General features: G+C 48.2%; 1 protein-coding gene across 1 annotated transcript in view; it reads right to left on the reverse strand.

Annotated features, from left to right (window-relative positions):
• The window catches only part of SLCO3A1 (solute carrier organic anion transporter family member 3A1), a 148,645-nt gene that overhangs the window by 82,690 nt on the left and 51,222 nt on the right, over positions 1-14,733 (reverse strand). Inside the window, exon 4 of the mRNA XM_063142660.1 lies at positions 11,779-12,244. Within this exon, the coding sequence (XP_062998730.1) occupies positions 11,779-12,244 (466 nt within the window). The remainder of the gene's footprint in view (positions 1-11,778; positions 12,245-14,733) is intronic.

The following is a 14,733-nucleotide window of genomic DNA, read 5'->3' on the forward strand; positions in this document are numbered from 1 at the left end:
CAACCTGGTTGTGGAAAACCCTTCCCTTAGAGGCCTGACTGGCACGGACTTCATTTCAGCACCAAGTTAAACATGGCTCTTTTATCAAAGCCTTTGAGGGTCACAAATAGCTTTAATTGTTTTTATTGCTTTAAAAAAATCTACTGGTTTTAATTTGTCAACGATTTAACACTTTTTTAGCTGTGTATATTTCTATGTTTACATTGTTCTGATTTTATCTGTACACCGCCCTGAGATCCTAGTCATATAGGACAGGATGCAAATGTTTTAATAAATTAATAAAAACGTAAAATCCTTTTGCCATGGATTTTTTCTTTATAGCTGGGGAGGATTTCGGGATGGGTTGGGAAGGGTTGAACCTTCTCTTCCTGCACAAAGTGGTCCTGATCCAGATAGGAGCTGTGCATGCTTACTTGTGAGTAAAAAACAAAGCGAGGGTCGGCTGCATCATGCAACGTTTTTAAGGTATCATCTAATTTGACCTTCAGTCTTGGGAACACAAGCAGCCGTGTAACCTGCCAACGGTGTGCAAAACGTATTTTGCATAACATGCAAATCAAGCACCTTGGTCTTGTGGAATTCTGGCTCTAACAACATCTCAGTAGCAGCTCACAATGCAGCACTTTTAACTAGCGGGTAATTGCTATGCCCACTGGCTTTAACCAACAAAATAATTCTCCTGCAAACCAGGCGGCTGATGCCATTTGCAGGCCTGCATTGCTATTCTGCCTGCCTCCCACCTTGCATATTCAGTTCAGGCCTGAGAAAGCTATTAGCCAAATTGACATGAAGTAAAGCATTTGCTGTAATATATTGGGAGAACCAGAGTGGTGATGAGGCGGTGTATGGTTTTTTCTCCTTTTTAATTTAATAAATACATCCGCTTAAGTGCCCCCACAATTTCCCCCTGCAATGTGTAAAGGTGCGTTCCATTAATTGATTATAGTTATGACCTGAAATGAACTACAACCTTATTTATGTATCCATTTAATTTTCTGGTTTATTGCCATCACCAGCAGGGACCAAGGCAACCCATCCTGGCCTGCTAAGGAAAGGTAATTAGAAAACAACACGGATCTTTCCAAAGAAAGGTTGTTCATTTAAAAGGATTCAGGTCGCCAGAAGATCAATGACCTAAGTTGGAGCAGCAAGTACCACCACATGTTTGTGCAGCTTTGCAATTTAATATTACAGGAATCTGTCCACACGGCCCAGTGAAAAATGAGTTTGGTATGGACAGACAGCGGTTGTTGCTGCTTAATCGTATATGGGACTTCTTGGAACAGCTCCTCACAGATTGCAATTAATACCTCGTTCCCTTCTCAGTGAGTGCCTGGCAGGGGTGGCATGCAATAAACAGGGGCAGAAGCATAAAAGAGCATTAAAAAAGCACAATCCATCTGGGATTATTGAAATAAAATGTTGTCAAGTACACTCCATGAGACTGGGTTCGGATACCATGATAACCAATGGTAGGTTAAATAGCCAATGGTGGGTTAAATAGTCAACGGTTGGTTATTGGGTCATCTGCTGGGACTTTTTCACAATCAACTCTGCACAGAGTTGGTTAGTTGTGTTGGTTATTTTGGCCGAATAACCAACACAACTAATCAACGCTATGCAGAGTTGATTATTTGAACAACGATTGGTTATCGTGTCGTGTGTCGGGCACCATTGACTATTTCATCACACACAGTTGGTTATTTTCGACGACTACAGAGTCCCCTGGCAAGAGCGACCAAAGCGGCGGCGGACATTCTAGTCCAGCTGGCAGAACTCGCAATGGCTGATGGGATACCAGTGGGAGGACTGAGGGGGGGAGAGAAGGCAGAAGTTGGAAGGGGCCTACAAGGCTATCGAGTCCAACCCCCTGCTCAATGCAGGAATCCACCCTAAAGCATCCCCGACAGAGGGTTGTCCAGCTGCCTCTTGAAGGCCTCTAGTGTGGGAGAGCCCACAACCTCCCTAGGTAACTGATTCCATTGTCATACTGCTCTAACAGTCAGGAAGTTTTTCCTGATGTCGAGCTGGAATCTGGCTTCCTTTAACTTGAGCCCGTTATTCTGTGTCCTGCACTCTGGGAGGATCGAGAAGAGATCCTGGCCCTCCTCTGTGTGACAACCTTTCAAGTATCTGAAGAGTGCTATCATTTCTCCCCTCAATCTTCTCTTCTCCAGGCTAAACATGCCCAGTTCTTTCAGTCTCTCTTCATAGGGCTTTGTTTCCAGACCCCTGATCATCCTGGTTGCCCTCCTCTGAACACGCTCCAGCTTGTCTGCGTCCTTCTTGAATTGTGGAGCCCAGAACTGGACGCAATACTCTAGATGAGGCCTAACCAGGGCCAAATAGAGAGGAACCAGGACCTCACGTGATTTGGAAGCTATACTTCTATTAATGCAGCCCAAAATAGCATTTGCCTTTCTTGCAGCCATATCGCTCTGTTGGCTCATATTCAGCTTGCGATCTACAACAATTCCAAGATCCTTCTCGTTTGTAATATTGCTGAGCCAAGTATCCCCCAGCTTGTAACTGTGCATTTAGTTTCTATTTCCTAAATGCAGAACTTGGCATTTATCCCTATTAAATTTCATTCTGTTGTTTTCAGCCCAGCACTCCAGCCTATCAAGATCACTTTGAAGTTTGTTTCTGTCTTCCAGGGTATTAGCTGATGTGTCAATCAAACACACCGTTGACTAACAGTCAACTCAATGCTCTCCGGTTGATTATAATCATGTCATGTGGGGAGTACCGGCTCGATAACCAACCATGGAGTTGACTATTAACCCACCACTGACTATTGTGTTGCCTGAATGCAGCCAATTATGTACTTCTCAATAAGGCTGCCATACTTAGTCAATCCATTTGTTTAATTTGCTTTGCTTCTATCTACTACTTTTATTTGTGATCTGTTTTAAAATGCTGTATTTTAAATTTTACGGTTGGCTCTGACGTTATTGTAAATTACTCTGGAATCGATTTTGATGAAGAGTGATATAAAAACATTTCAAAGAAAGAAGTAAGCCGCCCATTCCCGGTGGAGGGGGGTATTTTTGTTTCCTGGATCTGGCCAGCCCAAAGGCTACAGTCTGCCAGCTGCGCACTGAAAAGGGAACGAGGTATTAATTGCAATGTTTGAGGAGCTGCTCCCAGAAGTCCCATATATTATTAACTACATCTGCTCTCTGTCCACATCAGAGTCACTTCTCATTTGCCCATATGGAAAGTCTGCCAGGTATTGTACAGGTGCTGCAGTGAATTGTGGCTTGCTACCAAAATTGGTAGCAAACCACTTGGTAGTGCTACAGAGCACAAGGGTTAAATTTAGCTTACAAACAAGATATTTTTTCTCTGTGTTGCACATCCCTGACTTAAATGGTGCCCATCACTGAATTTTTTTTTCTTTTTTTTAGAAAACACAAGTTCTTATTAAAATGGCAGGAGGAAAGGAAAGGAACCTCTCCTCTCGTGCAAGCACTGAGTCATTACTGACTCTTGGAGGGACGCCAGCTTTCGCTGATGTTTTCTTGGCAGGCCTTATAGCGGGGTGGTTTGCCGTTGCCTTCCCCGGCCGTGATTACCTTTCCCCCAGCTAACTGGGTACTCATTTTACCAACTTCGGGAGGATGGAAGACTGAGTCGACCCGAGCCGGCTGCCTGAAACCAGCTTCCACTGGGATCGAACTCAGGCTGTGGGGAGAGTTTCGGCTGCAGAAACTGCTGCTTTACCGCTCTGCGCCACACGAGGCTCAAAGGAAAGGAACCTCTCGTGCCAGCACTGAGTCATTACTGACTCTTGGAGGGACGCCAGCTTTTGCTGACGTTTTCTTGGAAGGCCTTATAGCGGGGTGGTTTGCCGTTGCCTTCCCCGGCCGTGATTACCTTTCCCCCAGCTAAGTGAGTACTCATTTTACCGACCTCGGGAGGATGGAAGGCTGAGTCGACCCGAGCCAGCTGCCTGAAACCAGCTTCCACTGGGATCGAACTCAGGCCGTGAGGAGAGTTTCGGCTGCAGAAACTGCTGCTTTACCGCTCTGCGCCACGCGAGGCTCTTAAAATGGCAGGAGGACAGTACTAATTCAGAAGAGGCATTCTGCTTTCCTTCTCACCAGGAAGAAAGCCTCTTTAACTATGTACTTGCTGTGACACATGCAGACATCATCTGAAACAGGGGCAGGCAGAAGGTAAATTGGGATCTCCTGGAAGATCTCTGGGTGGTTTACAGTATATAAGCATGGATTTTTGACTCTCAGTGGTTAAAAGTAAAACTGGATTTTTAAAAAAATCTCTGCCATGGCTGTCTTATGCCAATTGCTTATTTCTTACACTGCGCTACCAGTCAACAGTGCATTGGGGGAGGGGGGTTAATCTCATGGCAGGCAGACCCAGAAAGTTTAATTCCTCCCTCCAGGATATTCACTCTTTTTTTTTTAATTTACAAACCTCTATACTTCTGTTTGCCCCTCCACCCACCCCAAGTATGCAGAAGCCCTATGAAGAGAGACTGAAAGAACTGGGCATGTTTAGCCTGGAGAAGAGAAGATTGAGGGGAGACATGATAGCACTCTTCAAATACTTCAAAGGTTGTCACACAGAGGAGGGCCAGGATCTCTTCTCGATCCTCCCAGAGTGCAGGACACGGAATAACGGGCTCAAGTTAAAGGAAGCCAGATTCCGGCTGGACATCAGGGAAAACTTCCTGACTGTTAGAGTAGTACGATAATGGAATCAGTTACCTAGGGAGGTTGTGGGCTCTCCCACACTAGAGGCCTTCAAGAGGCAGCTGGACAACCATCTGTTAGGGATGCTTTAGGGTAGATTCCTGCATTGAGCAGGGGGTTGGACTAGATGGCCTTGTAGGCCCCTTCCAACTCTGCTATTCTATGATTCTATGATCCCACCTTTTCCTCAAAGGAACCCAAGGTGGTATACATGAAACTCCTCTTCCTCTCCCTTTTATCCTTACAACAACCCTGTGAGGTGGGTTGGCTAAGAGTCAGGGAGTGGCCCAAAACCACCCAGTGAGCTTCATGCTTGAGTGAGGACTAGAACCGGATCTCCCGAGTCTAGCTACTATGAACAACTGGGCTGCCTAGCCAACTTAAGACACAGAATAACATCACGCGAGGAGAAGCCTGTCTCTGGAAGAGATGAGGAATGACATGTTGGTTTGAAATAAGCCACCAAATCTTTGGCCCCAGACCTCAGTTTGTCCTTCATGACCTCTTCAGCGGACAGAAACTCTTGCTAAGGAACATTAAGAACATCAGAAGAACCCTGATGCTGGATCAGACCAAGGGTCCATCTAGTCCAGCACTCTGTTCACACAGTAGCCAACCAGCCATTGGCCAGGGACCAACAAAGCAGGACATGGTGCAACAGCACTCTCCCACCCATGTTCCCCAGCAACTGGAGCACACAGGCTTACTGCCTCAGATACTGGAGATAGCACACAACCATCAGGGCTAGTAGCCATGGATAGCCTTTGCCTCCAGGAATTTCTCCAACCCCCTTTTAAAGCCATCCAAATTGATGGCCATCACTACATCTTGTGGTAGTGAGTTCCATAATTTAACATTCTTTAAATTGAGAAGGTTGGTGCCCGGAAAACCAATTTGTGCTTGCATCCGAACATCGTCTTTGGGCTTCCGGGGCAGGGGCGTGTTGGGTTTGTTTCTCTCCAGAGCTCCCCCTCCTTGCGTTCCCATAAACAGTTGCTACAGCAATACTCTCCATTTGTGACCAGCTAATAATGTTTACAGCATGCGCCTGAGCTCTTTTGACAGGCAACACTCTAACAGCAAGCTCAGACGGTGAGTGTCGACAGGATAGCAGCCAAAACGGAGCCACTGAGAAACGAGAGAGGAATCAGCCTGCTCTGGGCAATGCCAGGCTTTACAGAGGTACAAGTACAGAACTCTTAAAATAAAATAAAACCTAAGCGCCCGCCCCACCCCCCGACAGCTGAATGATGACTGAGCATGCTCAGTAGAATGACAGCTGGAAAAGGAAAAACAGAACGCCATGCTTAGAGAACTAGCTGGAACCCTGAACAAGAACTTGCATGTGAGGTGAGAGGATACACTGCAACAAAATGTTGCAGGTCAGCCTTGTCCCATCAGGATACGGTGTTGGACAAGAAGAGAAGATGGCGGGCTTCTAATCTCCACTCAGTCACGATGCTCACCAGGAGATTTTGGTTCTGTCACAATCTCTCATCAAAACCCACCTCAGGGGTGAGGATAAAATGGGGTGGGGTGGGGCTGGGGTGTACAGGGAAGGCTGAGAGACATGCAAACCACTCTGAGCAACTTGGAGGATGGACAATTTACAAATGTCATCAAGAAGGAGGATTCTCCCAGAATCCCCCGCTCTGTGTTATTCTGGAGGCCTGATCTATTCAAGACCCAGTCAAAGTAGATTCATTTTGTTTCAGTCATCTTTTCATTACACTTGGTCGAAGTGGAGTCAGGAGACAAGGGCATGGCTTAGTCGGAGTCTGGGAACTGGGAAGGTTTGTGGAATGGAGACCCGGACTTTATTTTTGAATGTGTGAAGCTGCCTGCACCTCATGCTGTCTGTTGGTCCCTCTAGACACCTTGAGGTCTTTTGTGGGCTTTCCCATGCTAAAGGCCTTCAAGAGGCAGCTGGACAGCCATCTGTCAGGGATGCTTTAAGGTGGATTCCTGCATGGAGCAGGAGGTTGGACTTGATGGCCTCATAGGCCCCTTCTGACTCCACTATTCTATGATTCTTTGGATTGCCAGGATGAAAGGAACGACAGTTTATTGACAGAAAATGGATGCAGAATAGCAATGCAAAGAAAGCTCACACACATCTCTTCAGCCCACAGAGCTGGCAACTCCCAAAGGGATGGCATTTGCTGTGGCCCCAAATCAACAGCAGAGATTGTCCCTCAAACCCAAGTTCTCCAGGTTGGTGTGCACATTCACCCTGCAGCTCCATCATTTATACTCTTTCTGATATTCTAGTTCGTGCCCCAAAGCATTGCTGAAAGGTAATGAATCTCCTGTCCTATGACTAACAGATCCCAATGTTCCAACCGGCAGCAGCAAGGGGCGGGGTGTCCTCTTTATTTCCTCAGCAAGATAGAACAGTAAAGCCAACAGAGGAAGGTAGGCAGCCGTTTAACTTAAGAATTGCACCCTCATCAGCATCAGACAGCTAGCAAATTGTTAAGCATGTGTATTGGAGCCTGTTTGCTTGATGAGAAGCCACAGAGTTGCCCAAAGACCTCAAGACGTCTAGAGTGACCAACAGACTCGAAGAAACAAGAAAACTGCCCTTTAGGCAAGCTTTTATACATTTAATAAATACCAGATAGGACAAGTGTGTAAGTTCAACACCAGACCTAACTCCTCACCAAGTTTTCTGGCATCCAACTCACTACATGCTCCAATTCCAGACTTGGAATGTCTCTCCCTTTTACATGCAGCAAGAACATCCGCCAGCAAGCCGGCTTGAGGACACTCCATCAGCAGGACCAAAAAGGCCAACTGGAAAAAAAAGGCGTTCTATTTGAGGCTGCCTGTCCTTTCCCCAACCATGAGATCACGGAGCAGAAATCTAAAGGCAGAAATAGCAACGGCCATAATCTGGGATTGCCAAGTCACCATTGGGCCAATTGTATTTTGGAACAAGAGGTAGCATAGCAACCCCGGGGGTGGGCTGATACAGGCATTCCTTTCTGGCAGCCAGTCACAATGGATCAAGCAAGGAAGGGCAGAAATACATGCCTGCAGAGAAGACGATGAAGTCTCTAAGCAAGGGACTCCAGGCAAAAACTTCTTCAGTTCCCCTGGTTCACTCCTTATCACAGCCCATGCTTAGAAAGCAAGAGGACAGTGTGTGTGTGTGTGTGTGTGTGTGTGCGTGTGTGTGTGTGTTTCCCCCCCCCCAAAAGGGCATGGATCTGGGACAGCCCTCCTCCTGAATCCATTCAGAGGACGAAAGCATGGCTCTTCTCACAGGTGAGCGTTTATAGAATCATAGAATAGTAGAGCTGGAAGGGGCTTATAAGGCCATCCAATCCAACCCCCTGCTCAATGCAGGAATCCACCTTAAAGCATCCCTGACAGATGGTAGTCCAGCTGCCTCTTCAATACCTCTAGTGTGAGAGAGCCCACAACCTCACCAGGCAACTGATTCCATTGCCGTACTGCTCTAACAGTGAAGAAGTTTTTCCTGATGTCCAGCTGGAATCTGGCTTCCTTTAACTTGAGCCCGTTATTCCGTGTCCTGCACTCTGGGAGGATCAAGTAGAGATCCTGGCCCTCCTCTGTGTGACAACCTTTCAAGTATTTGAAGAGTGCTAGCATGTCTCCCCTCAATCTTCTCTTCTCCAGGCTAAACATTTATTTGCATTTCTATACCGCCCAATAGCCGAAGCTCTCTGGGCGGTTTACAAAATTAAGACAATTCAAGTATAAAACAACAGTATAAAACCATAATGTAAAATACAATATAAACATGCCCAGTTCTTTCAGTCCCTCCTCAAAGGGCTTTGTTTCCACACCCCTGATCATCCTTGTTGCCCTCCTCTGAACATGTTCTAGCTTGTCTGCATCCTTCTTGAAGTGTGGTGCCCAGAACCGACTACGTGGTACCCTTGTAGAGGAGGGTTTCCTTCCGTTGTTTTCCAACTCAGCCTTCTGTGGGAGGGCAGGAGTCGCATGCAGTGATGCAGTAGTATATTTTGAAGTGCAGGGGCTGCTAATAACAGGACTCATACTCCCCCCTCAAGGAGAACCCCAAAAAATGCAGGCTGCTGTGTGGATCCATATCTCTACCAGGAGCATGCCTTTTGTAAAACTCATGGGTCTTAATTGTCCATTCAAGACCAAGCTGTCCCCACCACCAAAATACTTTGCATTACAACTGGGGACAATATATTGTTGCTGGGAAAATTCATTCCCGCTCCTGCAAAGACTGCAGATCAGCTCAGAGGGAAACGGGGAAGCCTGAGGTTGGTGGCCGTTGACGTCAGGGTTCCTGCTCATAGAGAGCTAGTGTGGTGTAGTGGTTAGAGCGTTGGGCTGGAAGTCGGGAGATCCAGGTTCTTGTCCCCACTCAGCCATGGAAACCCACTGGGTGACTTTGGGCCAGTCACAGACTCTCAGCCCAGCCTACCTCACAGGGTTGTTGTTGTGAGGATAAAATGGAGAGGACAAGGAGGATTATGTACGCCGCCTTGGGTTCCTTGGAGGAAAAAAGGCAGGATATAAATGTAACAAATAAAATAATAAATAAAATAAATCAAACAGTGCCTGCATTGCATCCCTGTGAGCCCTGGGTCCATTATATCACTGCAGTGGAGGCTGGTGGCTCTGATGTCAGTGGGGCATTAAATCCATTCTGGGTTTCCATCAGAACCAGCAGAATTCTAAAGGAGCTACTCAGAGCATTATGCCCTTGGGGTAATGAAGAGGGATAAGGGGAAAAAACTTTACAATCCAGAAAGTCATAAGAGATAACGTTCAAGTCAATCAATAATTATCCATATGATTAAAGTTTAGGGGGCTTTGGACATTTCACTCACGGAAGACATTAGGAGAATATCTTCCTAATTAACCACTGCCTCATTACAGTTGTCAGACCAAAAGGATTATTAACAGATCATCAGCCTTCTCTAATGCCAGCAACCGTGAATAAATAGAATGGTTCTCGCCACTGTGCCATTCCAATTACAAAAGTGAGTAGACAAGGCACGTCGGGTTATCCATAATCATTTCTTTCCCGGCTGCCATCCACTCCCTCCCAGATCATGGACATCCACAAAATGCACCCAGTTTCAAGCTGTTATTCTCTTTCTGTCATAAGCAGTTTGGTCTTTGAACAAAGCACATTTCTGCTCTGCAGCAAATAAGCATTTGCTGGGGAGTGGAACAAAAATGGAGCATTAAATCAGTCAGGCAGCACAGAAGCATGTGTTGTAACACTATCATCTCAGGACGAAGATGAGTAATGTCCGGAATCTGGCGATGGAATTTGGCAACATCCAGACATGATGGAATCTGGTGATGGAATTTGGCAACGCCCAGACATGATGGCGGGGCGCCATCTCGCCTGACCAGCCGAAGCAAAGCCAGGATGCTGGGGTGGGGGTGGGCAGCTTTGGAACGGCGCGCCCGGCCGGAAGCCCCTCTGGGAGAGCGACTTCCGGGAACGCCATTCCGAAGCCGCCCGCCCGCCCCCTTACCCCAGCATTCTGGCTTCGCTTCGGCGCCCACACATTCGAAGTGAAGCCAGAACACTGGAGGGGGGGGCATGGCTTTGCTTCAGCTGGGTGGGCGCCTAGCCGAAGCAAAGCCAGGATGCTGGGGCGGGCGGCTTGGGAACGGCGTACCCAGAAGCTGCCCTCTCAGAGCCGCTGTGGTGTTCGGCACCCCCCTCACCTTGGCGCTCTAGGCAGTTGCCTGAGTGGCCTCTATGGTAGCACCGGCCCTGCACAAGGGCCAGGACTGGAATTGAAAAGGCAAAAGTTCAGAAGTTCTCTTGGAAAGGCCTGGCCAAGCCCCCCACAGCCCGGCGTCCACCCACTAAAGAGCCAGGCTCTAAAATAGCAGATTTCTCTCTCTTGCCCAAGTAAATATAGTTCAGGCAGGATGATGCTACAAGGCTGGATGCAGGAGAAAAGCAGTCTGCATTGGGGCTATCATGCCCAGGGCCCATCCATACCATGAATTAAGCATCAATCAGTTCAGGAGGCAGATTCGTAAGGGGCCATCATATTGTTTTTGTCTTCAGCCTCCTTTTCTGTGAGCACAGGCAGCAGGGGGGTGGGGGAATCAAATTTGTACCTGTTTTTTGTACCCCTGCAAAATATGCCTGGAGCCACCAATGCCTGGACTATGACATAGAATAGATGTACGTAAACATCCCAGCTCAGTTCAGACAACACGTTTCTCCATGGTGGTTTTAGAACTCCACGGTGGAGTTTTTACACCACCGTTGAGAAATGTGTTGTGTGGAGGGGAAACTCCACCCCACGGTGGAGGGGTTTTTTTAGAAAACACTCCATGCTGAATATCCATGCTGTGCAGAGGAGAGTTCCTGCACAACCGTTGTGCTGTGTGTTGTGTGGAGGGCTCCGTGGAGTTTCCCCTTGCGTTGAGTGGACTTTTCTCATTGGCTACAGAGTTCCCTGGCAAGAGTGGCGAAAGCAGTGAGGGCCGCTCTAGAAGAGCCACCGGGATTGGGGGTCTTGCAGCAATGGCTGATGGGATACCATCAGGAGGACGGGGGGAGGCAAGAGGGCGGAGGAACTGTCAAGCAAACGCCACGCTGGAATTTACTCAGCTCCACGGGAGCCCACAGTCACACAACGGCGGAGTTAGAACATGTTGTGTGGAGAGCGCCCCCTAGAAACTCAACCGTTGAGTGGAGTTTTCACATTGCGTTGACTAACGTGTTGTCTGAACTGAGCCAACAAGTTACATCAGCCTCCCCCAGCCTGCTGCCCTCCCGATGTGTTGGGCACCATTATTTACAGCCATTGGCCCTCCAAGCAGGGAGCCATTGGCTAATGCTGCCTGGGAGTGATGGGACACATCTGGCGGACGCCAGGTTAGGGAAGGCTGAGTGACATTATTGGCGGAGGGCGGGGGAAGCATCTCACAGAATCACATCCTCTTCTATATAACTACAGAAGCTCAAAGACAACATTCCGAATCTAAGTAGCAGCCAATTAGTAAGAAGGGAAGGCAAGTTTCACTGGAAAAAAGGGTTGAACGCTTTCCTCCAGGAAGCTCCATCGCTTACCTATGTACAGGGAAGAATCTTTCCGTCTCACGTGGTCGTCAATGTAGGAAACTCCCAGCGGTTGTACAGGCGTGGCCCCAATCCCTAGGAGGACTTGTGCCCCGATGAGAAGCAAATACATCATGTTTGTGGCAGTCCTGCTCCTGCAGATAAGATCCGGGTCTGGTCCCTCGTCGCTGGTGGATCCGTTGACCACGCACACGTCTCTCCCTTCGGCCCCCCATCGAATCTCCCCAGATTCGTATTTATACTGGTGGGTCAGGAATTCAGGCAGCGCCGAGAGCAGAGCCCCGAGGGCCATGACGATCCCTCCGCATCCTATTAAGCGTGGCCGGTGACCCCGGGCCCCGAAGTAGCTCACGAAAAGAATGAGGGCCAAGTTCCCAATCTCAAAGCTACTGGCGATGACACCCACGTCGGCGCTCTGCAGGTTGAAGCGGCGCTCCAAGGTAGTCAAGACACTCACCTGCGAGGGAAGAGAGAGATTTCGACACAGGTTATTTAATATCTGGTCCATATACCTGCCCGCACTTTAAGATAGGAAAGAGAGGCTCTTCTCATTTGCCCACCCATGAGAGCAGTCAGGTGGGTGACCACACATGATAAGGCCTCCTCTGTAGTGGCCCCATACTTTTGGAACAAGTCACCATTGGACGTCCGCCATTGTCATGACTAGGCCTGTTCTCCTTAGGCTGGGGGGAAGGAGTTCCAGGCAATCAATCAGAATCAGATTCTGAAGCTGAAGAGACCATGTCAGAAACATTCCAGCCTATACCGGGAGTGGAGGCAGTGACTCTCATGGGCTCTTCACCAGCTGGGAATGAACTTTCACCAGACCTTATCTCTGAAAGTGTAACCAAAACACAGTCTGTGGGAAATCAGTATTCTTCCAAGGGGGAAAGCCCTGAAAGGGTAGCTGATCCTAGAGTCCGCCGCAGACTCAAATGGGCGGAGCTAAAGGAAGGCAAGGCCCGGCTAGCTTCTCGCCAAAGGCTTCCTGAAGTCAAACCAGTCTCCCTGAAGTCAAAGCATTCTGGGAAACGGCTTCCTGTTCTTCTTGAAAGGACAATTATCTTGCTTGGTTTGCATAGTTTTGCCTAGAGGAAAGTTCCTAGAGGTTGGACTCTTTTCGGGTGGGAAGAGATGTTTATTGCCTGAATTAAGCTTTGTGGATTACATGGCAGACTCCCTTTATTGTCTCCCAATAAGGCAGGAGGTTTTGGGGAAACACGACAGCCATGCTCTGTCATTGCAGGCCTTGAAAACATATTATTTTACTGTGGCCTTCTCTTGATATGATCATTCATACATACATAAATAAATTCTGCTGGAGAACTTTCTCCCCTGATAACAGAAAAGCTCTTTGAACAGCTCTCCTGAAAAGATCTTAACAAAACCACTCTGGAGTAAGATTAATATTCTACAGCAAGCCCAGTAATTCTTTTTAAAAGGCTTTTTTTAAAATAAATAAATAAATATCAAAAATCAAATACTGAACAGCTTAAAAACGAAAAGACAACCTCGGGAGAAAAGCAAAAAATAGTTAGGACCAAGGGCCACCACAACCTTTGCCGATATACGTTCTTAAAAGCAGAAGATGTTCTATAGCTGTGAAGTGTAAGAGGTTCTGACAGCCTCTGTCCTCCGAGCAGGGGGCTGTTTTCAATGTACATCACAATGCTAGTAGGACATTTAAAAGATCACCGGTCAACAGAAGTAGAAAGTCTTAGTGGACACACTCACCAGATTATTGGGAAATGGAAAATTTAATGAAAAGGGGGGAGGAGTTCCAAGAATTCTCCAGAATAGCCTGTCCCAACCTGATGCCCTCCAAAGGTGTCAGACTACAGTCCCCATAATCCCTAGACAGCACCCCTAATAACCATGCTAGTTGGGGATGCTGGGGGCAGTGGTTTAACACACCTGGAGTGTGCCAGGTGGGAGGATGCTGGCTTAGCAACATAGGTAGCTGCCTTCTACTGGGTCAGGCTCATTGTCCATCCTGTCTAGTATTGTCCCTGCTGACCAGCAGCGGGTCTTTTAGTTTCAGGTGGGGAGATTCCTTTCCCATCACTGGCTCCTTAAGCCTTCTCACTGGAGATGCCAGAAATCGGATCTGGGACCTGCTGCATGCAGAGCATGCGCCTGCCCCACTGAGCCACAAGCCCTCCTCTCAAAGTGGAAAACCCTGCCAGGAGGACAGCCCATCCATAAACACGAGCCCGGGTCCCACTCCAATTTCAGCCTTGCTGGAGGCTTCCCAACACAGCCCAGCCATTAATGCACAGTTCGCCGGAAAACTGAAAACGATGAGGTGCAGCGTAATGCCTAGCCATTTGTCACGCGGTGCACATTTCAAACAGCAGGAAAGACGGAATTAGGCGCACGCGAGTGAGCTCTCTCAATGCGCATGAGAACATGCTGCATTCCTCCTCCTCCCCCCACCCCTCGCCCCACATCACAACTCTTAGCTCAAAATCTTTCCCTCCAGTGGCATGTCTCTCTCCCACGGTGACCCAAAGAGCGGTCCGAGACTTGCTGGTGCAGCACGCTTGTCAGTTTGCATTTGGGTACCTGGGATGTGCCACAGCAACACATTCCCTGTTTAAGGCCCGCCAGCCACGTCAAGGACGGAGCCAGAAAATGCAGGCCTCTTTCCAGAGGAAGGATGGGCGGGGGGGGCGGGGTGGGGGTGAAGGTGGGGAGGGCACAGCAAAGCAGACCAGGACTGAGCGGAAGCATCCTTCCCTTCCCTTCCAGTAATGTATTTTCAAAGAACCAGTGCGGTGTAGTGGCTAAAGTGTTGGACTGGGAGTCGGGAGATCAGGGTTCTAGTCCCGCCCTCGGCCATGGAAGGTTACAGGGTGGCTTTGGGCCAGTCACTGAGTCTCAGCCCAATCTACCTCACAGGGTTGTTGTTGTGAGGATAAAATGGAGGGGGGAGGATTACGTACG

The sequence above is a fragment of the Elgaria multicarinata genome, chromosome 16, assembly GCF_023053635.1.
Source record: "Elgaria multicarinata webbii isolate HBS135686 ecotype San Diego chromosome 16, rElgMul1.1.pri, whole genome shotgun sequence".
NCBI classification, from domain to species: domain Eukaryota; kingdom Metazoa; phylum Chordata; class Lepidosauria; order Squamata; family Anguidae; genus Elgaria; species Elgaria multicarinata.